General features: G+C 34.4%; 1 protein-coding gene and 1 pseudogene across 1 annotated transcript; one reads left to right on the forward strand and one right to left on the reverse strand.

The window, feature by feature from the left end:
• Positions 1–3,043: 3,043 nt before the first annotated feature.
• Positions 3,044–6,281, reverse strand: LOC130987946 (purple acid phosphatase 17-like; annotated as a pseudogene).
• Positions 6,282–8,833: 2,552 nt separating this feature from the next.
• LOC130987947 (probable serine/threonine protein kinase IREH1) lies at positions 8,834–19,419 on the forward strand. The gene is made up of 17 exons (XM_057911662.1): positions 8,834–9,699; positions 12,083–12,153; positions 12,269–12,448; positions 12,541–13,905; positions 14,699–14,875; positions 14,955–15,197; positions 15,332–15,424; positions 15,514–15,654; positions 15,743–15,835; positions 16,449–16,653; positions 17,161–17,246; positions 17,881–17,969; positions 18,366–18,417; positions 18,507–18,563; positions 18,649–18,822; positions 18,906–18,986; positions 19,077–19,419. Exons 1-17 carry the CDS (start codon positions 9,027–9,029, stop codon positions 19,158–19,160), a joined length of 3,864 nt encoding a protein of 1,287 aa, XP_057767645.1. The 5' UTR covers positions 8,834–9,026; the 3' UTR covers positions 19,161–19,419.
• Positions 19,420–27,495: the final 8,076 nt, after the last annotated feature.

Consider the following 27,495-nt stretch of genomic DNA (forward strand, 5'->3'; position numbering starts at 1 on the left):
TATCGGGTAGCTGCGGTGCACTTTTGAAGGGATGATAGACCATTCCTTCCAATTGCATCTTGCCTCAATATGAAATATGGTGAGTAGTTGCTCGTCACGTCAACGACCTTGGCAGTAAATCTCTATGCATTTGAAATCTACGATAAAAAAATATGTTCATTGCAGATGGGTTCATCACATAAATAATCACTAACGAGATTATCATGGCCGCTTTCACTCTATCGATCCCTATATTTCTCCTTGTGAAGTTTGAGCCATTGTTGTGTCTGCATCAATCATAACAATCATCTCTCGCATAAATCGGATCTGTTGTCAAATTTCGAATGAATTGCTTCTACTTTTCGCCAATTTTATGTGAACTATGAACATCAGACATTTTTTTGTGTGTTGTGCTTAAATGAAAAGGTGAGTAGTTTTGAATGAGATCAAAAGAAGTACGAAATTTTTGTGCTTCAATGAAAAATGAAACACTTGTATATAACCAAAATATTTATGATCACCTTTGAATGTAATTATTGTGGTACGTTGTTGGACTATAAATGTGTATATCGTTGAATGTAGTTGTTGTGGTTGTTGAATTATAAATATCTATGCGTCACATGTATGATCGTTGAATGTACAAGTTCGACGGCTGCCGTTTAGATGAGAGAGCGGGGGATATGGAGTCAGTGTCAGTGAACCTGGGCGGCGGTGTCAGTGAACCCGGGCGGCAGTCGAAGGCGGCGGTGGTGGTGGGGATGAATCGGGGTTGGAGAACAAAGAGAGCACGGAGGGAGGCGGCAGCGGTCGCCGTCGCCGAGGAAGGAGACAGCGCCACGTAGGGTGGCGCCAATGCCTAGATCTGAGAGAAGTCGGGATGTAGGGCTAGGGCTCTGGTTGGCGGCAGCAAGGGCGGCGGTCGAGCGTGATTAACGGCGCAAGAAAGTGGAGAGATCCAGTTGGAGCAAGAGGGAGGGCGTCGAGTGTGCGGCGATGGGCTCGCCTGCCGCTGCTTTGCCGAAAATTTGAATGGGAGAAGGGGCGGCGGGTTCAGTGTGTGTGTGTTCTATGTGTGAGAGACAAGAGAGAGAGAGAGAGAGAGGAAAAAAGGGACGGGGGAGAGAGAGAGAGAGAGAGAGAGATGAGAGAGGAAAAATGGAAGTGAGTAATTTTAGGGATACTATAATCTTACCAATTTTATTGTCAAAAATTATTATATTAATTATATTAACTTATAATCTCAGCCCTTTATCAAGATTGATCTAACGAATCAGATTGTGTCTCCTTTCTCCATCTAACTTTGTGTTTCCATTGAACTTTTTCCCTATATATATATAGTTAGGTTCTAGTGAGATTGTTATTTTTTGTGAGATGTGAGACTAATGAATAAGCAGTGTATAGTGTTGAATAACGATATTCAAAATATTGGTAAAATTTTCGCTTCTTCCAGGATTCAAATCTAGGTGAAAATTTTCTCTCTCCAAATCAGTCATATGATATATTAAATCAACACCTATAAATCAATCTAAAATCTCATTATATATGAGGGATCTCATTAAATCATTATATATATACACACACATACATGCACGAACATATTACATAATTTCTTTTTGTATGAAATATGTAATAACATATTTTTGGTCATTAAATTATGTTGTTGATAGTATTGTAATTATTGGCTCATGTTTTATATACTTTTTATCCAAATATACTTTTTGTCCAAATTTACTTTTTGCATGTATGGTAAAATGTGATTATTATAAAGTTTAAAATATCTATTTCATTCATCCTCAAATAACTTCATATATTTCATTTTTGAGAGTCTGGGACGTTCCTCAAATAACTTCCTAGTCATTTTATGACATTATCCCACCACTAATAATACTTTTTTAACATTTCACCATTCTCAATATTAATTATAACACTTTTTACCACTTTCAATACTAGTATAAAACTTTTTCTCCACTACCAATACACTTAACAACTTTTCCTTAAATCTCGTATCGTCTCCTACTAGAAAGTTATTTGGGGGACGGAGGGGGTATAATTTATTAAAAAATGAACTTTAATTTGAATTGAAACAATAATTAAATAAATTAGTACTAACTAGTAATAGCTAGGCTATTAATATCACAATATACAATTATTAATATCATTTCTTAAAAAGAATTATATCTACTACAGACATGCAGTATTACGAAGGTATACGAGAGATCGAGGTTCAGTCTCCAATTCTTTCTTTTAATCTCCAATAATAATAATAATAATAATAATAATAATAATAATAATAATAATAATAATATAATAATAATAATAATAATAATAATAATAATAATATAATAATAATAATAATAATAATAATAATAATAATAATAATAATATAATAATAATAATAATAATAATAATAATAATAATAATAATAATAATAATAATAATAATAATAATCATATAATAATCATAATATAATACTAATATACTCATCTACTCAATAATCCTAACTCCTACTACTAATACTAATAATCCTAATCATACTCTAATACTAATCATATAATCATCCTCATCACTACCATCATACTCTCCTCCTCCTCATCCTCCTCCTCCTCTAATCTCCTACTCATCCTCCTCCTACTCATCCTCATCCTCCTCCTCCTACTCCTCCTCCTCTCTCCTCATCCTCCTCCTCCTCCTCATCCTCTCCTCATCCTCCTCCTCCTCCTCTCCTCCTCCTCCTCCTCCTCCTCTCCTCCTCCTCCTCCTCCTCCTCCTCCTCCTCCTCCTCCTCCTCCTCCTCCTCCTCCTCCTCCTCCTCCTCCTCTCCTCCTCCTCCTCCTCCTCCTCCTCCTCCTCCTCCTACTCTCCTCCTCCTCCTCCTCCTTCCTCCTCCTCCTCCTCCTCCTCCTCCTCCTCCTCCTCCTCCTCCTCTCCTCCTTCCTCTATATTTTTTTGTCAACATAATCTACAAAACACATTCTGATGCTTTACGCATTTTACAACCTACTATATATTTCTTCTTCTTTTTCCGAATGACCAATCCATAATTAAATTAAAAATCTATACATATAATATGACTCCGATATCTTTTTCTTATTTTCACATAATAATCTACCTCATAAGAATTTACATATCTGAAAGAAGCTGCTTGGACCTACTCCACCTGTGTAAAACCTTACCATATACATCATAAAATGTAATTTCCACATCACTATTGTGAGTTGAACTGACATGAACCCTTGCCCATCGTAGAAGAATTTTAGGTTTTCATGACTCAGATTTTTAACATCACCCCTCCAAGCCTTTGACCCGGCCCCGCTCGTCAAAAATTCAATAGGGCTGTAAACGAACCGAGGTACGTATCAATTTATTTAAAAACTAAAAATAAAAATATAGTAATATATATAGAAAAAATCTCATCTCATGTCTCCTTTAATTTTCTCATACCTTTTGTCGTCACTGATTTGTTCGAGACAGTGGTCGTGGCCGTTCATGTAGAAGTCGACGCCATTAGCCTGAAGTTTCAATTATATTTTATTAGAAAACAATGACGAGCTAGCATTTGTACTCTATGTAATGCACATAAAATATTTTTATATATTTATATAAATTTGATACCAACTCAATGATCATAGTTATAAATATAATAACAAAAAATAATTTTAACTGAATATTGAAAAAAAATAAAGAAGAATTTACAATAATAAATAATTGATACTGTGAAAAGGCAAAAAATAATTAAGTTAAAAATGAAAATAAAATAGAATTGTAAAATAGATAAGAGAGGAGAGAGTTTTTTTTTTTTAAATTATCTTTAAATAAATATAATTTTTACATTTTAAATCAAATATCTATATAAAATATTATCAAATTAAAGCTCTTATCATGATCTTTAATTTTATGTACATATCGAATATATATAATTAGTCGAATTTCAAAATTCTAGAAAAAATATAATGAAAAATAAGAAGATAAAAAAAGGAAATAAAAAGAAAAATACAGTTTACAAATAAACCTTTAATTTTATTACAACTATAAAATTTCCAGTCAATTTTAAAATTAATTTTAAATTAAATTCTTAATTTTTTAATATAAGTAAGATTTACCAATTCAATAAATAAATTAAATAAAGAATGGAGTAGATACCTGAAGCACCGGAAGAAGGAGATTTACAAGCTCTGTAGTGTCACCGTGATGGCCCACACTTCTAATAGCATGATGGCCCACCACTATTTTCCATTTTGCCCTTGAATCCTTCAAAGCTATCTCAAGATCCTACACCATTTTTTCTTCAAATTTTAATTTTACATACAAATTTTTAAAAATAGCATGCTAATTGGATCTTTCATCAAAATTTATTTATTTTTGCATACAAACTTTAAAATACAGCGTAATAATTACCGAACTATTGCTTTAATCTGATTTTGCTACCCATCGGAATTTTAATTAAATTTAATGCTAACATGGCTGGCTAAATAATTGATGTGGCATGATCGACAGGTGAATAAAACGACGTATGTAATAGCACATCGCAGTCGCCATTCGAAATTATGCATAAATTTGATGAAAGTTCAATAATGACCTTATCTTTTAAAGTTTGTATGCAAGATCAGAACCCGATAAAAATTCATTTTTTTTACTGACAATTATAACCATATGAGATATTTACCTTTAACGCATAGCTAGTGTAGCTTTTTGAAGGGACGACACCACGCCAATCATATACATGTTCTGGGTTTATGAAATAATCAGTCACAAAAGGAGTGGTATCCACCAAAAATATCTCTGCAACTTCTGTTAAAATAACACAACATTTAAATATCAACAAAAATTGAAATCCAAAAATAAATAAAACAATCATTTTGAAAATAAAATAAAATAAAATAAACAAGTGACCTGCATTAACCACAAAAGACCTCAAACAAAGCCATCTACTATCAATTTTCTGAAGAATGGGGCTCATTTGTGCAACTGCATCACCTCTGTAATCATGGTTGCCTAAAACTGTATCATTCACAAATTAAATACATTAAATTATTTATTGACATTTATTAAAATAGTATTTATTTGGGTGAAGGAAAATTTACCAGTATACCACGGTTTTTGGAGGCTTTTGGCTGTGTAAATGTTGGTAAAAGATTCAACAAAGTTGGGGTCAGTCTCCCCTTGCAATCCATTATCATAGAAATTATCACCTGTTGAAATTACAAAATCTATATCTAATTCTTCTCCAATTCTTCCCATCTGCATCCACATCAAAATCAATCAAATTTTATTGTATGTATACATGTATATTTATATTCATATAAAAAAAATTCGTTCAGAATCTTAAATGCTATGAGAATTGAGAATGCGTGTGAACACGTGCGAATAAGTGAATAATTTCTACGAAAAAAATTAATGTAACACATGAATAGGCATTCTCATCCGAGTTAGATAATTGTGGAGGGGATAAAATTTTCATCATATTAATTTGATACAATTTGTGAGTTATATTGATTTTATTCGTTGTTTATATTTCTTACGAAAGATAGAAATCTCACTGTAAGCAACCACACCCTATATTCATAGATGTATGTTGTCACATGTCATGTCCATATATAAATGTCCATATATAGGAATAGAGTAAAATTTGAATTGTATGTTAGATTATATTGGTGTCAATATTGTCTAAGTTACATTATATAATTTATATTTAGTGAGATGGCAAAACACAAAATGGAAGGTATAACATACACAAAATTTAATAAGTCATTTTTCCCATCACTGAATTTTGTGAAAAATATCAAAATTTCAAGAATTTTTAGGAGAAAACGAAAGTTTCAGACACTTTATGAAAAACGTTGAAAGTTTCGGAAATAAAACATTATCAAGTTGAATATCATCATAACACCTAATAATCAAAAAGAAACAAAGCAAAATTCAATCACATTAATTTCAACACAATGAGATTAATAAAAAATAAAAAATGAAAATATTTTGAAAACCTGAGCTGCAACATGAGATTGGTTATACTCTCCTTTTCTTCCCCAATCTCCAATAACCAAAAATCTGAGAGTTCCATCACCTTTTGTGGGATGCTCAAATTTTGGCAAGTTAGCAGAAATTTGGCCACAAATTAAGGAGATCGTCGCCAGCCAGAGGCACAACATAATAATTTTCATGGTTTTCTTCTCAGAAATACCCATTTCAATAATTTCTCTGACTGACAAGAAAAAGAGATGTTTATTTTTTTTTTCCTTTGAAAAAAGAAATTTACAAGGAAGAACGATAAAGAGAAGTTTTTATTAATTTTTTTTTAATTTTTTTTGGAGAAGTGGTGATGAAATTATGCATATATATATGGATGTGTAAATAGATAGTTGAGCGAGGTATATGCGAAGACGTGAAAATACTTTTAGTAGAAACAATAGGCAACGTACAATTGCTTTTATTTATTATCACAAATTTTTGGCTTTGGAAGAGATTCTTGCTAGTCGCCTACCACTAATTATCATCTTTAATTAAAGAATGAGGCAATTAAGTCTTGTTGTGGCTTACGTGGCAGATGACGTGTTTTTCTTTTTCTTTCTTCGAAAACAAATTCCACGTTTGAATTTGGTGACTTTTGGTGGAAATTTCGTGTTTGAATTTAGCTCCTATAGTCAACATGTGTTAAACCTAATTACAATCGGAGGTTATATTTGTTTTTTCTCAAAAAATGAGATATTATAATCCAAAATTTGTAACTTATTCCCCCTCAGAAAATAAAAATAAAAAATTAAATAAATAAATTGTAATCATCCTTCTTGTAAAAATTAAGTGACTTCTTTTTTCTCTTGAGATATCCATGTATATATATTACACTTGAATAATCAAATAATATTCATGTCATTACAAATTAGATTAAATATTAAAACAACCCAACATTAATTTAACATCCAAACAAAATACAACCCATACCGTCGTTAATGGAACTTGAACCAATGACCTTGTTAGAGTATAGATTGCTCTTAATTGTTTGTCATTATATAGATTACACATTCGGAGTTTGATACTTATTCAAATACATGTATCAGAAAATGTTCTTGATACTTGCTGATACTCCTAGCTGTGCGGGAATTAGTAGCAAATAGACATGAGGAGTCTATTTTTTCAGACGACTTCTACTCGTAGTAGGCTTTAGATTCCTTATTGTTGAAGATTTAATCTACTAAGATTGTGGATAGATTCGTTTGTGTTTATCTTTAAGGGGATAGATGTGTTCATGCTTATGTTCAAGGAATTTTTTCCATCAACGATTAGGAAAATATGAACTTAAGCTAAAAGAGATGATTGTGGGCATGGATAAGAAGACCCAATTTCATTCAAGAAAGCAGGGGAGTTCGTGCTTAATTGATCTCGCATGATGTGCTCTATAATTATTATGTTTATGTTAGGTGTCTCCCGAATTAGCTGCAAGTGATGCGATTTCTGATACTAATTCATTTCTTTATTTTAGTAGAAGAATGTTTATGAGATATACACTATTGAACGTATTTTTATAAAAGTATTTTGTGAACAAGATCTTCCAAAGGTAGGTGCTTTACCACTAAATTAGATAATCATTTAGTGCGTACTAATATTTTTCATGAGAAAAATGATTAATCGATTTTTCAGACTTCTTAATATTTGCAGCTTCCATTAGGCCGCCTCCATAAACAAAAATTTTTTTTTTTGAGGGGAGAAAAACAACTTAATTAAAATCCCGATGAAGAATATCTAAAAGCTAGCTCGGGAAGTCTGACTTCCAAATGGTTACATCATCAGTAGTAACAGCGAAATTCGCTAGGCTATGGGCAGCGCCATTAGCTTCACGCCGGACATGCCGGAAACCAAAAACACAATGTTCCTTTGCATGAGCAAAGGCATCAAACAGATCCTCGCAGAGTGTATCAAGACTTCTCTTTTCATCTTCAAGCACATGAACTGCAAGAATGGAGTCCGTAAAGACAACCATAGGGCCAAGATCATGATGGAGGTTGAAGCCAACACCCAAGAGTATTGCATGGAGTTCACCCATGAGAATAGTGTGCGTATGACCGATCCTTTGCGCCATCGCAGCAATAGGTCTACCTCTAAAATCTCTGAAAATGAGACCCACTCCCGTGCGAATTCCGTTCTCGTGAATAGACACATCAACATCTAAACGGAGAACACCTTTCTGAGGGGGAAGCCATTTTGTCGAACCTTCCTTAGGTAGGAGTTGTTGGTCCGAAAGGACCCGGGCGCGAGTCTCCTGAAACTGGAGCAGAAAACGATCGCAGCTCCCCATGAAATCCGGGTCAGGGCACGGCGTGTTCCCGTGCTTAGCTTCGCAAAGGCGTCGCCAAATCCACCAAAGGCAGACCGCAAAGAGATCAGCATCATTTGCCGAGTGCTTCTCCCAAAATATTCGACAAATATCCTGGAAGAGCAAATGGCGGGCTTCTTTCAAGAAGATCCACCAGGGGGTCTGTTTCCAAAGGCCTTTAACGTTGGGGCAAAAGAAAAAACAATGGGCCGTAGAACCCCAATCCCGCCGACACCACGAGCACAAACCGTTAGTAGGGATATGGTGAGAGCGGAGATTCAAATCCGTTGCCACCCAATTATTCACTGCTCGCCACATGAAAACCCTAATCTTCGGGGGGACATTCGCTGACCAGATGTGCATCCAAGACTCATCATTACTCGGAGCCGACTGAAACGGGTTGGGATCGTAGAAGCCGGTAGCTGCAAGGTAGCCAGATTTAACCAAAAATCTTCCCAGTATGTTGACCAATTTTCCCATATGTTGACTAAAATAAATGTAGTAAGTGTTTATAATAAAAGTTTAATTTGCCTAAATGAAAAATCAGGTTTTTACATTTTGAGAGATTGAAGCTCAAATCTGTCTGTGAAAAGCAGAGTGTGGAGCAAAAGGGGGGGTTGAGTTCATCAATCTCCATTTCCTTCCATGCTTTCTACTCTCCATTCTCTCTCTTCCCCGTTCTACTGTCCAATTCATCGCCCCTAAATCCATCTCCCTCCGGAAATCACGCTAATTTGCTAAAATGGTGTTCAAGGGCAGATTTTTCTCTTCCAAAAAATCCGATACTTCAAGCCCAGATGGATCATCCAACAGCCCGCGATCTTTCGGCTCCAACTCCAATTCGCCGATCCGATCCGATAAGAAGAAGACCAAATCTCCATCGCCCTCCCTCTCCAAGGACAGCTCTCCGGCGCCCTCCGCCGCCACCACGCCCAAAAGCCTTCTGAAGAAGAAGGACTCTTTGAAGGGCAAAGAGTCGCCCAATTCAAGCAAGGCCGCATCCAGCTCCTCATCGCAGTTGAAGAAATCGGAGCTGGCGGGGCCGCCGCCGCCGGCTTCCGGCCCGACCTCGTTATCGGTATCGCCGATTGTGGCGTCTTCTCTGGGGCTGAACAAGATAAAGACGCGATCAGGGCCGCTGCCGCAGGAGAGTTTCTTCAACTTCGGTAGTAGGGAGAAGGGCGTTTCTTTGGGTGCCAGTAACTTATCGCGGCCGCTCGTCGGCGGTGGCAATGATGGGGTTTCGGGTGGCAGGAAGAAGAAGGAGAAATCGTTTCTTGAAAATGTAGACAATGGGAGTAATTCGGACACGATGTCGACGGAGAGTGGGGCATCGAGGGACCAGAGCCCTCATGTGCTCCAGGTGCAGGAACGATCGCGCCTCCAAAATGCCGAATCCTCGTCTGGAGCTACTGGTATGCTTCAATTTCTTGATGCTTAGTTCCATTGATCATATTGGTGTAGCTATGTTGATTGATAGGTATGAGGTTTATAGCTGATTAGTTGAACATAGAATTAGGGCAAATGTTTTCTTTCTGATTTCTTTGCTTTTTTGGTATCATTAGAAAAATGCATGTTTTTATCTAAGTCACATGTGGTAAAATTGATTAGAAAAATGCATCCGAGTATGCTAAATCTGGTGAATAGGAATTCATATTTTGTACTTTGATTCAGCTGTCTTCTTTCCTTATTTAGCACCTATTATGTGTAGTTGGTCATAGCTCTGGGTTCTATAAACCTTGTGTAATATGCTTGCTAATTAGAGATACTTTTCGTCCAATAATATGCTTACACAAACAAGTATATGCTTTCCTTTTACTTTGGTATGGCACAATTATTGATCTGGCTACTTAATAGTTAATATACAAGGAAATGTACAAAGGGAGAGCATTGATCTAGTTTGCTGTATGAGCCAACATTGATCACTAATCTTCCATTAGCATTTTATCTGCAGCAACTTTAGAAGACATGCTACCACACTGAAAGTAATAGAATTGGACAACACTACTTTGACATCTAAGATTGGTCAGGGTCAACAACCGATATATATATATATATAGGGATCAGTTATATTGAGAATACTATCTTTTGTGAGAAATGATTGATTGCATAAGCCAATATATAGTGTTGCATCATAAATTTTTTATCTAGGTTCGAATCCTGGAGGGAGCTAAAATTTTATATAATTAATTGAATTTCGTTATGCAGTCGTTACAAGCAGCTTATGCAAATTACAAGCATTTTATGCAACATATATACTGGCTTATGCGATCATTCTCCATTCTCACCACATTTGTCCATTCTCATTTGATCTTCTCCCTATATATATATATTTCCCTGTGTGATATGTTGAACATTAAGATTTATTGGGTCCCCGTGTCTCTTTGTGGCCCTTTGCATTCATATCTAGAATCAAATGTAGCTACCTTCATAACATATAATGAAAGGAAGAGCTAATTTAAGTAAATGCATATCTTAATATATAATCCAAAATAAACAAGAATTCTTAATTCATATTTGTTCTGCACGTTGTTGATAAGTAGTTTCGAGTGGATATCCACTATTTGGAACTGAGTTCAATCATGAAGAACAAAGAATCGTTTGTCATTCCTTTAGAATTCTAGATAGGTAAAGATGGACTACAGTCACCATTCTTGACTAGTTGACTGGTTTTGACTGGATTATGTAGACTTTACCCACTTATTCTAGAAACATAAAAGAGCAAGAACTCGGATTTATTCTAGAAACATAAAAGAGCAGGAACCTCGGATTTGGCTTTTGGTTTAAATGTCCTACTGGGTTTCAAAACCATCTCAACCACGCAAATCTTCTTATTCTCAAGAGTCGAAACTGACCATTAGTTTCTTAAAAGCAAGTTTTATGCCAGTTAAGACAAATTTAGAAACAAAATATGTCAAAATCTTATCCTTACTTTAGAGAAATTTAACAGACATAGTATTTTGTTTAAATTCAGTAGGCAGATCAACATGCAATTAGCAGATCACTCCCTCATTTCAGAGTATAATGTATATAAAATGGGAGGATGCTTAAGAGGTCACCAACTCTCATGTGCTAATAATTATGTAATTTGTAAGATCTTGAGGGCCTAGTACAATGAATCTATAGGGAAAATGTTGCATCGTGGTTTTAGAAAGTAAGCTCTAAGCACTGTTGAAAAAAAATAAAAAAAGTAATACGAAGAAGGTACTTATATCTATTCCTTGTTAATGCTTGTACCAGAACCTTATTATCTCTTAAAGTGAATATAGCTAGATGATATGCAGTAGTTGCTTAGTTTTTCACACTACGGCCTAGTAAACTTGGATATAAATATGCAGTGGCTGGAGATCTGACAATTATTTTGCAAAATATTCTCTCTCTTGCTCCTGTGCCTATGAGATTTTAGCGAATCATCGCTCAAATGGAACTGAAGCCTTATACATCTGTATGTCTAGGGCGTTTTATGTAGGTGCTCATAGTTTGCCTTACTTTCTACCAATTATCTAACACATATTTACTCCTAGAAGGAAATCATGCAAATGAACTTGAGAAATTTCACATCATTCAGTTTCATGGAGTAAAAGTTGTTTAATTCAATTGAAATAGGTTGATTTCCTTAAACGTTATGAGTTTTGGTCATTTTGCAATTCCAACGCCACCTTTAAATTCTAGCAATCACAACTTTTAATTTTTTGCAATTAAAAAGTAGATTATGTGAATTAAAAGAGATCCTGCTTGAAAATACGGCATCGTTCTGGCCACGTCATATCGGCTAAGTTTTCCTTACATGTCATTCAGGCCAATTTGGCTCATCATGGGATGATTCTGGAGCTCTCAGAAATTCAGATGCGTGCACTCCTGAGATGAAGGTAAAAAGGTGTATTTTCTTTGATGGTCCAAAGCATTCAATTCTACATTTTTTCCAGTTGAATTTAGATTTGCATCTGCATCTGCAAACTAGCTGAATTTTAAATGCTTATGTAGACATATGATTGTGAGAATCCAAAAGAGTCTGAATCTCCACGTTTTCAAGCCATACTTCGTGTTACTAGTGCTCCTAGGAAGAGGTTTCCTGGTGATATCAAGAGTTTCTCTCATGAGTTGAATTCTAAAGGTGTACGTCCTTACCCATTTTGGAAACCTCGAAGGTTAAATAACTTGGAGGTAAGTAAACTTTACGAGTAATAATTACTCTACAAAAGACATCTTGATCATTTTACTTCTGGATATTCATTGATACTTTATAATTAAAACAGGAGGTTTTGGCTATGATTAGAACTAAATTTGACAAAGCAAAGGAAGAAGTGGATGCCGATCTGCATATTTTTGCAGCAGATCTGGTAGGAATTCTAGAAAAGAATGCCGAAACTCATCCAGATTGGCAGGAGACTATAGAGGACTTGCTGATTCTGGCTCGGACTTGTGCTATGAGTTCTTCTGGTGAATTTTGGCTACAATGTGAAGGCATAGTGCAAGAATTGGATGACAGGCGTCAGGAACTTCCCATGGGCATGTTAAAGCAACTTCATACCCGAATGCTTTTTATACTCACCAGATGCACTAGATTGCTGCAATTTCACAAAGAAAGTGGGTTGGCTGAGGATGAGAATATATTCAATCTCCGTGGATCGCTTCAGCCAGCAGTTAAACAAGATCCTCCAGGTTCAGAGAAAGATGGAAAGCTTCCTTTAGATATAAAATCTCTGAAGGCTCCGTCCACAAGGAAGTTTTACAGTCAAGAGCAATCAGAGTGGAAGAAAGACCATGCCGTACCAGGGAATTTACAACCTTCACTTGCTGAAGCCACAAAGAACCTGGATTCTGCTGTTAGTAGAAACAGGATGGCATCTTGGAAAAAATTCCCTTCTCCTACTGGAAAAAGCCCAAAAGAAGCTGCTTCTGTTAAGGAGGAGCGTAGTGACAGTATCATGCAAGCTTCAAAAACATTAGATAACAGTAGAGGAATCAGTGATGCTGAGCTTGCAACCGAAAAGGTGCCTGAGCTTCCCTCTTCTAAAGAAGCACATGCCTCGTCCACAATGCCTAAGCACCAACACAAACCTTCCTGGGGGTATTGGGGAGATCAGCCAAGTGTATCTGATGAAAGTTCAATAATATGTCGCATTTGTGAGGAGGAGGTTCCCACTTTGCATGTTGAAGATCACTCTAGAATATGTGCCATTGCTGATCGATGTGATCAAAAGGGTCTAAGAGTTAATGAGCGCCTCATTAGAATTGCTGAAACTCTTGAAAAACTGATGGAATCTTTTTCGACGAAGGACATGCAACATGGTGTTGGAAGCCCTGATGGTGCTAAAGTATCTAACTCAAGTGTGACTGAAGAGTCAGAACTTCTTTCTCCAAAATATAGTGACTGGTCCCGTAGGGGCTCTGAAGACATGCTAGACTGTTTTGCTGAAGCAGATAATACTACCACAGATGATATGAAGGCTTCCATGTCATATAAAACTCGATTTGGTCCAAAGTCTGATCAAGGAATGACAACATCATCAGCAGGCAGCATGACTCCTAGGTCGCCATTAATGACACCACGTACGAGCCCAATTGACTTGCTATTATCCGGAAAAGGTGCTTTCTCTGAACATGGTGATCTTCCTCAGGTATATCGTCGGCTGGCAATAATTTATTGCTGTCATCTTCTTTCTAAGATGTCTTTTTAGCATGAACAATTATAGTTCACCTCTTAGATTCATATGAAATTGATGTATCTTAATTTCTGATTTAGCTTACCATGTCAATCATCCTTCTTCTACATTCTTCATTCAGTGTTTCATTTTTTTATAACATGATTATCTTAGATCTACTTTGAAATGGGAACTTAACGATTAAAATTCAATTTAATTTCTGCACCACGTAGATTTCTTGCTATTCTGGTAAATATATGATAGTCTACTGCATCCAGTTTGTGTGTTGCATGTCATTGGAGAATGCATCAAGGTATGCATTGTATAGGGGTTGGGCATGCTTTTCCATTCAAATGGACTACATGCCTTAGGCTGGCATGGATATCATGCCTTTTCTTGTTTAAGTCCAGATCAGTCTGCCCAATGGATTGTTGTTTACTGAAATCAAAAATTACAAGTCAATGAGTAGTTTATTCCTTTTTTTTCTGCTTCTCTCTCTGTCTTCCATTTAAAACTTGGGCAAGGTTTTGATTGTGATCCTTAACCTTATGGAACCAATCTTTAAGTAGTACAGGGCATGGCTGTATGATTAAATATGCTGTAGGGGAAATGAGCTTTAATACGATAAGAAGTATAGCATACAGGTGTTATTCACTTTGATTTAGTAACAAAATTGTAAATTTAGTTTTGAGTTCTTTGTTAAATGATTGTTGGCAATTTCACCACTCATATCTATCAACAATATCATATCGATTTTTGGCCAATGCAGATGAATGAACTTGCTGATATCGCTAAATGCGTAGCAAATACTCCTCTGGATGATGATCGTTCTTTGCAGTACCTGCTTTCTTGTCTTGAAGACTTGAAGGTTGTCACAGAACGTAGGAAATTTGACTCCCTAACGGTAGAGACCTTTGGAGCTCGTATTGAGAAATTAATCAGGCGAGTTAGAGATCTTGTTTGAACATTGTTGTAGATTAGTTATGGGGTAATCCTGCTGATAATTTATTCAATCACCCAGGGAGAAGTATCTACAACTATGTGAACTAGTTGACGATGACAAAGTTGATATAACGAGCACTGTGATTGATGAAGATGCTCCTTTGGAAGATGACGTTTTACGTAGTCTACGAAGTAGCCCTGTACATTCTTCCAAAGACCGCACCTCGATAGATGACTTTGAGATCATAAAACCAATCAGTCGTGGTGCATTTGGTCGGGTGTTCTTGGCAAAAAAGAGAACAACTGGGGATCTGTTCGCTATAAAGGTATGTGGAGAACTTATAAATATGGGTATATAATACAAGAGCATCTCAACTTATCTTAATGCAAATGAAAATTGTAGGAAAGACACATTGAACTCAGAGAATAGCTTGACATTCTTAATTCATCTATTCTGCAGGTTCTTAAGAAAGCAGATATGATTCGCAAGAATGCAGTGGAGAGTATTTTAGCAGAACGTGATATATTGATATCTGTTCGCAATCCCTTTGTGGTGAGCCTTTTATGTATTGTCGCGCATTGGCTCTAATTATGTGTTATATGATCATCTATCTCACTTTAATATTATATCTGATATCCTAGGTTCGCTTCTTCTATTCATTCACTTGTCGTGATAATTTGTATCTTGTAATGGAGTACTTGAATGGCGGAGATCTTTATTCCATGTTGAGAAATCTAGGCTGCTTAGATGAAGATGTTGCTCGCATATATATTGCTGAAGTTGTAAGTTTCTTTTCATAGCCTTTTCCACTTATCTGTTTCCTCATACTTTGGTAACTAAAAGACCTGCATCCCCTGCAATACTGAATAGGTGCTTGCTTTGGAGTATCTGCATTCTCTACGTGTCGTTCACCGTGATCTGAAGCCTGATAATTTGTTAATTGCACATGATGGCCATATAAAGGTTCTTTCTCTTGGTTTCTCGGCCTAGTTCTCGTTATGCTTTTTATGTTAAATCCTCATAGATTTACTGATTCATTAATGAACTTTTATTTGATTGTGTTACTAGTATTCCACCCGCATTTTTTTTTTTTTAAATTTGTTACAACCAAAGAAAGGAAAAAACTCACTCACACTCTAGCTCCTAGGGTGACTCGAACCCCCGACCTATTGGTTGGAGGGGAAGCGTCTTACCAACAGACTGCGCTTCATCGTCCTAGTATTCCACCCGCATTGCACAGGCAAAAATATAATGTATTTGAGTATTATGGGTGACCAGAGAATTTGTCAGAAATTTGGAAATTCATTAGTTTCCGAATTTTATATGTAGGTTGCTTGGATTGTTGTTTTCAGAAAATAAGCTTTAATTGCTAACAGCTATGAACACTATACTGTCATGTGATCAAGTTTGATTAAATTTTGTTTATGCTTTTAAAAACATTGAACATCGAAGTTCTCACAGGAAATTTACATGACAAGTGAAGCACGTGAAATTTGTATCAAGTCTTTTATCTGTGAAGGAACCTCATGATTCTTTCATTCTGAGGTGCAAAAACTCTTTCTATAAATTTGAACAGTTGACAGACTTTGGGCTATCAAAAGTGGGTCTTATCAACAGCACTGATGATTTGTCGGGTCCGGCCGTCAGTGGAACAGCTTTGATGGAAGAAGACGAACCACCATTATCTGCCTCAGAGCATCAACAAGAAAGGCGTAAGAAACGGTCTGCTGTGGGTACTCCAGATTACTTAGCACCTGAGATTCTTCTTGGAACTGGGCATGGTTGGTGAAACTTCTTCCATTTCTTTTTTGGTTTATTAAGTTAGATAGAAGTGCCACATCGATCAACTGTTATTTATCCTATTTTCTTATAATGGTATATCATTTATTATAACAAGCCATACTTCTATCAATCTTCCAAAATTAAGCAGCGATAAGCTGAGCACCAACAAAAATGAACCAGAAAACCTTAGGCATTGTAGTTCTCGCTAAAGCGGTGTCATTGTCTTTTACTGCTCTGCTTCTGATTAAAAAATTGCAGAGAGAAGAAAAGAATAAGTGCGGCATTGCTTACTTTCTGTAGGAACGAACAAAGCTTGCCAATTTGTTGTAGAGTTGTAGTTTAGAATTAATTTAATTTAGTTGTTTATCTGTGAAGTAAGTGTTTTCCACTAGGGACCAGGACTCCTTTTGTTTTTGTATATGAGATTTTCTCATGTATATTTGGCCTATAACTTTCTTGTCGATTTAAAATGAATAACTATATTGTTTATGTACACCTTTCCTCAGGCTTTACCGCTGATTGGTGGTCTGTGGGTGTTATCTTATTCGAGTTGATTGTTGGCATCCCTCCTTTCAATGCTGAGCACCCTCAGGTTATTATACTGTTCGGAACTTTATCCTATCCTCTCCATCATAGCTTTATATTGTACTTTTATTACATTCTTTTGTTTTGGTTTATGGCTGAGAATTTTATGCAGAGGATAGGAATCAACAAAATACATTCTTTGGAATCTAGGATTTGAATAAATTCACACTCTTTACATTTTCTATGCATAATGAAATCACCTCTGAAGACATTCGGTTTTTGCTTATGAATTTATTTTGGGGTTCCGTGCTCTGTATATCTAATACAATGATCACATAAAAATTAAATGGCTTCAAGTCCACCAGTTATTTACTTGTTCACCTTTAGAAGTGATGAGCTTGTAGCATCATTGAGGATTATTTATAACTGGGTAAGATAGTCTAAAACAAGTAAGAATGCTCAATTAAGGATCCATGAATCAAGTTCAATAACATCCTTGTGTGAAGCCTCCTGACTACCCCCCCCCCCCTCCCAAACCCCCAAAAAATGAAATAAAATAATAGTAATAATAAAAATACAAAAACAAAAATGCCAATTTGATCACCCTGATTATCGTTTGGACGAGAATAGGCCTTCCATTTATTTTGCATCGCAACTCAAATTATGTTTCTTGTTTTTTCAAATTTCAACTTTCTTTGTAGAAAATATTCGACAACATTCTGAATCGGAAGATCCCTTGGCCTGGGGTGCCTGATGAAATGAGTTATGAGGCATTTGATTTGATTGACCGGTAAGAAAATTATTATTTATTTTTTCTATTTTTGATGCAAGGACAGTATTCATACCTTGAATAAAGCATTTCTGCTCTTACAATTTCTTCCTATTAAGTTGCTCTTCTTTGTTATTTCTTATTTTGAAGATTCTAGTATCATCACAGTTTTTCAAGATAAGACGGTCAATACTCAATGTCACATGCTTGAAACTCCCCTCAGGAATTTGCAAACCATGCTTAATTCTTTTTTATCATTCATAAAATCTTCTGCATGGTCTAGTTGCTGTGAACATGCTATTTTTGTTAAATCAAAATCTCAGTATGATCATATGTCGGGCAGATTGGTCAATATGTTGGTCTTATTCACAAATCCTTGGATCTGTTTATTTTATTCATTTTGATATCCACTGGCAGGTTATTAACTGAAGATCCTAATCAAAGACTTGGAGCTGTAGGAGCTTCAGAGGTAGTAACATAACATGTCATGTAATGGTCCCCATTTAATTTCTTTCATTTTCTACCATCCATCTGATAAAATTATTTGGCAATGTGCAGGTCAAGGAGCATCCATTTTTCAGAGATATTAACTGGGATACGCTTGCTAGGCAAAAGGTTTTGATTGTATATGTAAATGACCATTGTATTTGTCCGTTCTGCCAAAAGCAGTGATGCCTAATCTTCTTGTGCTCTGTCCCAGGCTGCTTTTGTTCCCGCGTCAGAGGGTGCAATGGATACTAGTTACTTTACTAGTCGCTACTCCTGGAATACTACAGACGAGCATGTTTATGCTGGTAGTGATTTTGAGGATTCCAGTGAAAATGGTAGCTTAAGTGGTAGCAGCAGTTGCCTAAGCAATAGGCACGAAGAAGTGGTGCGTAAATCATTTAAATAATTTGAACCGACACTTCTCTTATACGATTTTTCTATCATCTTAACTTAATTTGATGGCAATAGCAAGGGGATGAATGCGGGGGACTCGCTGAATTTGACTCAAGCAATGATATCAATTACTCCTTCAGCAATTTTTCATTCAAGGTAGTCCAATATATACGTTTTCTTCATGCTCAAATGCCAGCTTCTGCTATATTTGCTTCTCATTTGGTTTCATTTTTTTGGTGACTGCAGAATCTTTCTCAACTCGCATCCATCAACTACGACTTGCTCACCAAAGGTTGGAAAGATGATCCGCCTACAAATTCGAGTACGTAACCATGAACTCATCTCTCTCTCTCTCTCTATCTCTATCTCTTTCCCTACTCCCTTGTACACTGCACACAGGATTTCTTGGGGGGTAGGATTCCCAGTTTCCGATCCTTGTAAATATATTTTGGATTATCTCGGCCAATTGTTCTTGTTTATGGTATAATATGCAGACAAAATATACTGTATGTACAATGTAAATGTACCAATGATGAAATAGAATTTTGGCGCAAGGTATATGGATTTTGCACCAGAAATTAATCTTTTAGCTTTGCTCTTGAAATGAAAATAGGTCTTTTTGTTCCTGAAGAAAAATGTCTTTATTGGAGATATAATATCACATTACATGGATGAAAAGTATATTAAGGTATGCTATAATATGTGAGTTTCAGTATTTTTCTTCTCACTGGAAAATTTGTTGATTTTCGTCAATCTTTTCTAAGTTTTAGTTGTAAAAAAACAGCTTTTTTAAGGAAAAAAAGGAAACATGAATTCAGACTTGGGATATTTTTGTTATATTTTTTAGAGATTGGTTACCAAAGTGTTATACTACATCCGTCCCACTAGAATAGGCTCGTTTTTCATTTTGGAAGGTCCTACTAAAATAGGCTCGTTTTTCTTTTTGAGTAAAAAAAATATACTATTGGTGTGGATCACATCAATTTTTCCCTCAAAAGTAAGTTTCTTAATCTCTGTGTCCAAAAGAATTGAGCCTATTCTAGTGGGACAATTGGAGTAGTTTAAACGTTTTGTAACATTTTTATTTTATTTTTCCCATTTACTTTTGTGACATTTTTATAATTTTTTTCCCATTTACTGTACTGCTGTAAGGAACTCATGGAACATAATGTAAAATCTAATTATATTAGTTACTGCTGAATAAGGTAACCACTGACATTAAGTAACCATGAATAATTTCTTGGAAACTAAAATCCAGCACACTATTATACATGACTAATTTATAAGTTTTGGGCTGGATAATAATGAACAAACTCAAATAGCCCAATCTGAATAAAGCCCAAGTTCCCGGCCCAGCACACTATTTTACACCATGCTCACATGCTGTATCGGATCACTATATTCCACAAATCAGATATTTATGCATTTATAAACAATTTTTTCATGTAGAATATTTATTTGGCATGACATTTTTGTTTTTTATCTTTTGTTCATCTTAGAAATGACAAAATCATTTGAGAAAGATAGTGTAGATCTTGCTAGCACTTACAACTTTGTTGGCCCAAAATACATCACTACACGACAAAAGTGTGTTATGAAATATCCTTGTCTTGTTGTGTAATTGTGCATCAACACTGAAACATCACATTTCTATATAAATTTAAACATCAACTGAAAATTCGACTACAACATCTTCTATCAGATTAAATACTTGCAAAACTAAAACGAGAAGCGAAATCTGTTGATAAGACACTTCTTTTTTAATAGGTTGGAGATTTGAGTCACTTAAAGAGTTAGAGTGTGAGTGTATTTTTTCATTTTTTGAGTAATAACAAATTTTTTAAAAATACTAACAAACTAACAAAGGAGTCGATAAAATTTATACTCCCTTCGTCCCTAATAAATGTATCACTTGATGGGCGACATGAATTTTAAGAAATATTTAGTAGATAATGTGTTGAGTCGAAAAAGGGAATCACTATTTTTTAGGTGCGGTATTTTTAAAGGATAAAAATGTGAGAAGTTGTGTAGGGTCACGTTTTAAAACAGGCGTGATATATTTTTAAGGAAACAGATGAAAATGAAAAAAGTGATATACTTTTCAAGAACAGAGGGAATATGTATTTTTTTTTTATCTTGTGAAAAAAAAGTTCGATATTTTCCATTTTGCACTTTTGCTTACTTTATTGGAAGTCGATTACAACACACTTATATAAAAGTTTTGTTTTTGAGTGAATTTAATCAATACCCAATTCATTTAATACGTTCGATGATCCTCGTACCTCGGGTGATTCTATTCGTAAGAAAGAGTACTACTCTTCCAACCGCTTATGGATTCGGTTCGCACATAGCAGCTGATAGCTATCCAGTCTAAAGTGGGAGCCCGAGGTATCGGATAGGCAGAGAACCCGTCGGGAAGTTTCTAATATTTTTGATGGAGGTGACTGATAAGGATGCTACGGAGGAGACGAGAAGAGGACGTAGTAAATCCAGGGATCCGGCTACCGGCTACTAGACTTATTGATTGATAGTTATCCGGTAATGCATCTGGCTTCTGGTTTCTGGTTTCATTCCTTACCGGAATTTCCGCTAAAGCACCAAAGCGGTTAATAACCAATATGTCCATGCATGCCTGTCTAGTTCATAATGCGATCTCTGGAATTCGCCGGCAGTGAGTAAGTCAACCGAGTCTGATCCTATAGGTTCGTTCTAAAGGTCAGTGGTTCAAGTCAATAAGCGAGGAGGCCCTTCTCACTCAAGCATTTACTTTTCGAGTTAGAGACCAACGTCTTGGGGCTAACGTGGGATCCGCTTCTGTTGCGTATAATGTAAATTCCGTAGCGGAGCGCAAGAAGTTCTTTCGGTTAAAACGCCGTGCGACTCGGAGGGTGGCCAACCAAGCCAAGAATCATCGCCCGAGAAAGCAAGGATCGTAGAATATCAAATTTTCTGTGATCATATACGAAATTTCCCAACTCGATTGATTTTAACAGATTAACTGTAACCTTAGCTAAGCTCTGATCTTCTTCCTCTTCGCTCCTAAAAGATGGGCTTAATAGACGGGGCGTCGGAATGCTGGACATGAGGAGTTTTTGATCTCATTCGTATTGTCTTTTTTTCGAAGAAAGAGGTTCAGCTATCTTTTTGAAGGCGATAGTTCACAGTGCTTATTCTATATATACTTGAAAGGCCAACTCATGTTTCCACTCTATTTTCATTACGAAGATGTATCACGTCAGGATCCGTTGCTCAAACTGAATCACGCCAACGTTATGGAAGTTCCTGGATTATGTAAAATAAGAGTAGTACCAAGAGAAGGCGAAAGATTCAAACTTCCCTCACGGAACACAAGCACAAATTATATTGCAATTTTTTTTTAGAAATATAACCTAAGTTTTGTTTTTGAGTGAAAACACAAACACAACTTATATTGCAATTTTTTAAGAAATATAACCAAGTTTTGTTTTTGAGTGAAAACATAAACACAACTCAGATTGCAAATTTTTTTTAGAAATATAACCTAAGTTTTGTTTTTGAGTGAAAAGTAAAACACAAAAACAACTTATAATTCTACACATAAACCTCAAAAGACTAGCAATAAATGAAAACCAAAATTAGGTATGGCGTCGCTCAATGATTTCCTGAAACGAAAGCTGAAAATAGTTTGCCAAAATATTGTATTAAGTGAAGAAAAGACAGAAATAGGCCCCAATTAAAAAAGAAAAAAACAATAATTAATAAAAGACAAAGAGAGAGAGAGTTATTTGGACCACTCATTCACATAACTCAGTTTCGAGTTTTTATTTATTTATTTATTTTGAGGCCCCATTCTCTAGTTTTGTTATCACATGAAAAAATCTTATCTTTTGGGTTCAATGATACAATTTTTGTTTCTTTCCTTCCATATTAACTTCAATAATCTACAACACCAAATACTGCCAAATCGCAACACATTTTTTTTAATCCCTTTGCAAATATAGATACTATTTGTCCAATCATTTATGTCGCAAGGTAGACTAAAATATTGAATTTTAAGTTATTATACTACTATTTAATGTATTACATAATTCAATTTTGAAATTCAAAATTCAAAATTCCAAAAAGAAAAAATGGCACGAGATCGTAGAAATAATAAAGAGTCTAGGAATTTGTGGATGTTAAGTTCATTCAATTTGTCGATTTTTTTAGTGTTGTTTTGTAATTGCATCATATTTAAAATTGTGGAAAATTAGATTATTCCAGTTGATAGGTCCTTGTAGATCCAATCTTCTTTCTTTCTCACTCTTAGATTTATTATACAAATTCAAGTCTAGACACAACCTAATATCAAAAAAAAAAAAAGTCTAGACACAACCTCCAGTTTGTCGTTCCTTTTTTGTGGGACTGAACTATTTAATTATTAATTTATTTTATATACCCTTCATAATAAATCAAGCTCAATTATACCATCATACTATCATAGTTACAAACCAATTTCTTCACAAGGTTAACTTTCCCCAAAAAAAAAAAAAACATCACATTTGAGTTTGCAATTGTCACACTATTCTTAACAACGTGTTAACTATATAACACCAATATTTTATTTTGCAATGAGAGCATTCCCAATATTTTCAGCCATGAAATATGTCATTTTAGTGTTAATAGGGAAAAATGCCCCCTTCTTATAAAAACTTGTAAAATTGCCCACTTTTGTTTATGAAAATGGGCAATTTTACAAGTTTTTATAAGGATGTGGGCATTTTTGCAAATGTCCCGTCATTTTAACTCAACATATCGAATAAACACTGCTGAACAAAAAAAATGTTGAAATTGTCATGAATAGCTAAATTTGATCAAAGTGGTGTTATTTGCGACAACTAACCCTTTCTTTATATATACACACATGATACATAATTTTTTGAATTAGAATTACAAGAGATATATAAGAGGTATATAAATATAATCAAATAAGCAATTCGGACATAGCCGAGATCTTTACACCATACAAAGGTGGAAACACTATCCACATAAAAGTGAAAAAATTAAATCTCACGCACGCGGGATTGAACCCAAGACCTCTCACAAGGGAGGGTCATTGGCACAAATGCTACATAATTTATTTGATACTCGAGTCAATAGTTAGGGAGCAAAAACTATTTCTGGACTAACAGAAACTTTGAAAGAAAAAATATCTACATATTTGATGAAAATTTTAATGATATTATAATATTATTCCTTAGATAAAAATATATTGTTAAGGCATTGGTCATTGATTTTCTACATCTTCAGAACAAGATTGATTTTCTACATCTTCAACTATAAATGATTTCATCATTATCTTTATCATATTATATCAATTAAAGTTATTTATAAGATAAATAAATCTTGAATTTTACTTTTCTAATAATCATAAATTAATTTTTTTGTTATTATTTTAATTAGATCATATTGTGCATGACGAGAGTAAAATTAGTATTCCTCTATTTTAAATACAAGTGAGTTTGACGGTAAGTGAGTTTCCACCCAAATAGCCAAATACATTTATTTAGTCAAATCCATCACATGTTTATATTAAATAAAATTTTTTAAGGTATTATTTTAAATTTTAAGGATCTAAAAAGTGAAAAATTGAAACACCATGGACCTCAAAACCAGACACAATCTGATTAGATAGCAATTTGTGGACCACCAATTTTACCTTTTTCTTTTTACTGGCAACAAATATATGAGTATAATTTTACATTTTAGAAGTTTTTTTTAATGTTACACTTTATTATGAATTCTCAACATCGTCACTCCTTTTTATCATTGTGAGATTGCAGATAGCTGTCACATTCACTAAACCTCTATTTCTAAACATTTATAAGTTTATTCATTACAAACAGGTGCGCATTTGGTCCCAACCGATATTGTTGGCTTTATTTATTATTACAGTTAGGTTTATTTTAGTTTTTGGTTGCTAAAAAAGCAAAAAAATTCAACATATATATATTCACCTAATTTGACCGACAATTCATGACAATTCGGTAGATTTTTTCTCAATCAAATTCATCCTGGTTTAGATTTGAGAATAATTATAGCAAGTAAAGAAGAGAGAAAAAAAAATAAAAAAAAATAAAATAAAGGTAAGATCTTATATAGTATAGTATTAGTTCCAAAATTCTTAATTTCATAAATATATTTGTATAGACCTTACATAGGATATGTCGTTCATTATTTGTGAGTATCACCGTTAATATTTAATTTAGATTGGTTATTTTATTTTTCTTTTTTAATATTATTTTCTTATTTTAATCTCACAAATTATTATCAGGATGCTTATAAATTAGTACAATACAATATGTATTAAAATAATATTTGTGTAGACTTTTTTTTGATAAATTAACAGTATTAAATAAAGAAATTTAAAGGCCGCGCCACATGGGACTCGAATCCAAGACCTTTGGCCTCAGTCGTTAACCCCTTACCGCTTGATCAACACACGCACGCAATACTTTTATAGACTAAATATGAGTGATGCTCATGGAATATGGTATCTTATAAATGGTGAAGAATAAATTTGCATGTATATAGTTTTCAAAGATGACCATAACAAAAACCAAATAAATTGGAAAACAACACAAGTTCATAACCAAATGGATTAATCACAAAGAATCACAATCAAAATGGCCAAATTGCCAGATATAAATTTATAATATATAGAAATATTCAACTTTGCAAAGTTGTCTATAGGAAATATCAAATTTTTCCAAATTATTACATTACATAACTATTTGTATTTTAAATATTCCAACTGACAAAATTAACAAAGATTTTTGATTTTGTAGAAATTGACTTCATTTGACAGATTATTTCCTCATTAATTATGTATGAATTATGCGCTCGATGGTATAATCAAATATGTCGATAGTAAAATGAATTATACCGGCAGTATAATGGAATATGTCAGCAGTATAATGAATTATGTTGGCTGTAAATACCGTGACATATAATTATGACTGTAATTAATTCATGTAATTTGCTGTTATAATTAAATTCTTATGAAAAATCCACCTATCAATGATATATTTGCCGTGCAGTGAGCCAGATAATCATTGTACTAGATTAACCTGCAATCTCAACTTTTTGCAACCAAATGTATATTAAAAAAATCAAATGATTATAGGTTATAGCAAATACAAAAACGGTCTGCATTTATTCACACCGTGTTCAATGAATTTTTATGTTGAATATATAGGGGGTCGAACCCCAGAACCCCCAAATTTGAGTATATGTTCACGCCATGTTCAACGGATTTTTATGTTAAATATATGAACGTTCAACGAAATGACTGATATGTTCAATATGATTTTATGAATATGGGTGTATTCGTGTTCTTCATTGAACGTGACCCTGTATAAACATATCAAACTCTTATTTCCTTAGGGGCCGTTTGATTTGCAGTTTAGGATTGATTAGGATTAAAATTATCTTGAGAAATTAGTGTGGATTTATATTATTTCATGGGTGTTTGATATCATGGCTACTTAATCCTATATTATGTTTGATATCCATAGGATTATGTTGGATTATATTATCTAATACCAAAACTATCATCACATAATTTTAAAAATATCATGTATGTCCATCATTACTTGGGCATTTGCATCGATATGCGTGAGGAAGGGTAGCAGAATTTTTATCCAACTTCTCAGTATTAAATTTATCCGAGGGGGGGTGGGCGGATTATTAGTATGGGTTAATCCCACAAAATAGCATGGAGAAATAGGATTAAGTAGGAGTTGACCATATTAACTGCACATGATATCAAACATCACACTAATCTGTATTAATTTAATTTATCATACCTATAAACCCATATCAAACAGGCCCTTAGTTGAATATATCAAACCTTTTTACGTGTTTAGCAGAATAACACGGCTTCTCGAAAATTACATATTAGTAATTCCCAATATTTGCATTTAAAACAAAAATGAAATTGAAAGCAAGATAGGATATCGAGTCAACCATTTTGATACTCATGATGCAAATGTAGACCGAATCGCTATAAAAGACCCTAATCCAAATATTTCATTTTACTTTTAAAGTTGCACTTAGTTCTAAACATTTATGCTCCCACTATCTTCAAATAAGTTTCATATTATAGAGCTTTTTTTGTCCCTTTTATATTGCAAAATTTTAGAGTAAAATTGAGTTAAACTTTCAATTCTATCCGTATCTTAATATTAGAATTAAATGTATTCTTTTTATTTTCTACTCCACTTAATGAAGAGAGAGAGGAGAGAGTCAAAATTTGAAATCTTAAAGCAATGAAATACTATAATTAAGGGTATGTATAAAATTATACTCCTCCTTGGTATGCATAGTTTTGTATCATATGACATTTATATGAAGACGAAGGGAATAAATCAACCCTAACGCAAAAATTTATGGACATTCGAACTTATTCATTTTAATTATATCTAATTAGAATTGTTATTATACACTAATGTATCTTGTATATCTAAAAAACGAAATTTGAAAATATTGAAAGAAAAAAAAATAATCAAAACAGCATATCTCTTAAATTTTCATCTCGAATTTGCAACATGCAATTAATCCTATTAAAAAATTGAAAGCTTGAGATATTTCTTGGTAGTTTAATCCATAAATGCAGCCCTACCTTGTCAACAAACTTCTCCATAGT

This window comes from Salvia miltiorrhiza, chromosome 6 (genome assembly GCF_028751815.1).
Source record: "Salvia miltiorrhiza cultivar Shanhuang (shh) chromosome 6, IMPLAD_Smil_shh, whole genome shotgun sequence".
Taxonomy (NCBI): domain Eukaryota; kingdom Viridiplantae; phylum Streptophyta; class Magnoliopsida; order Lamiales; family Lamiaceae; genus Salvia; species Salvia miltiorrhiza.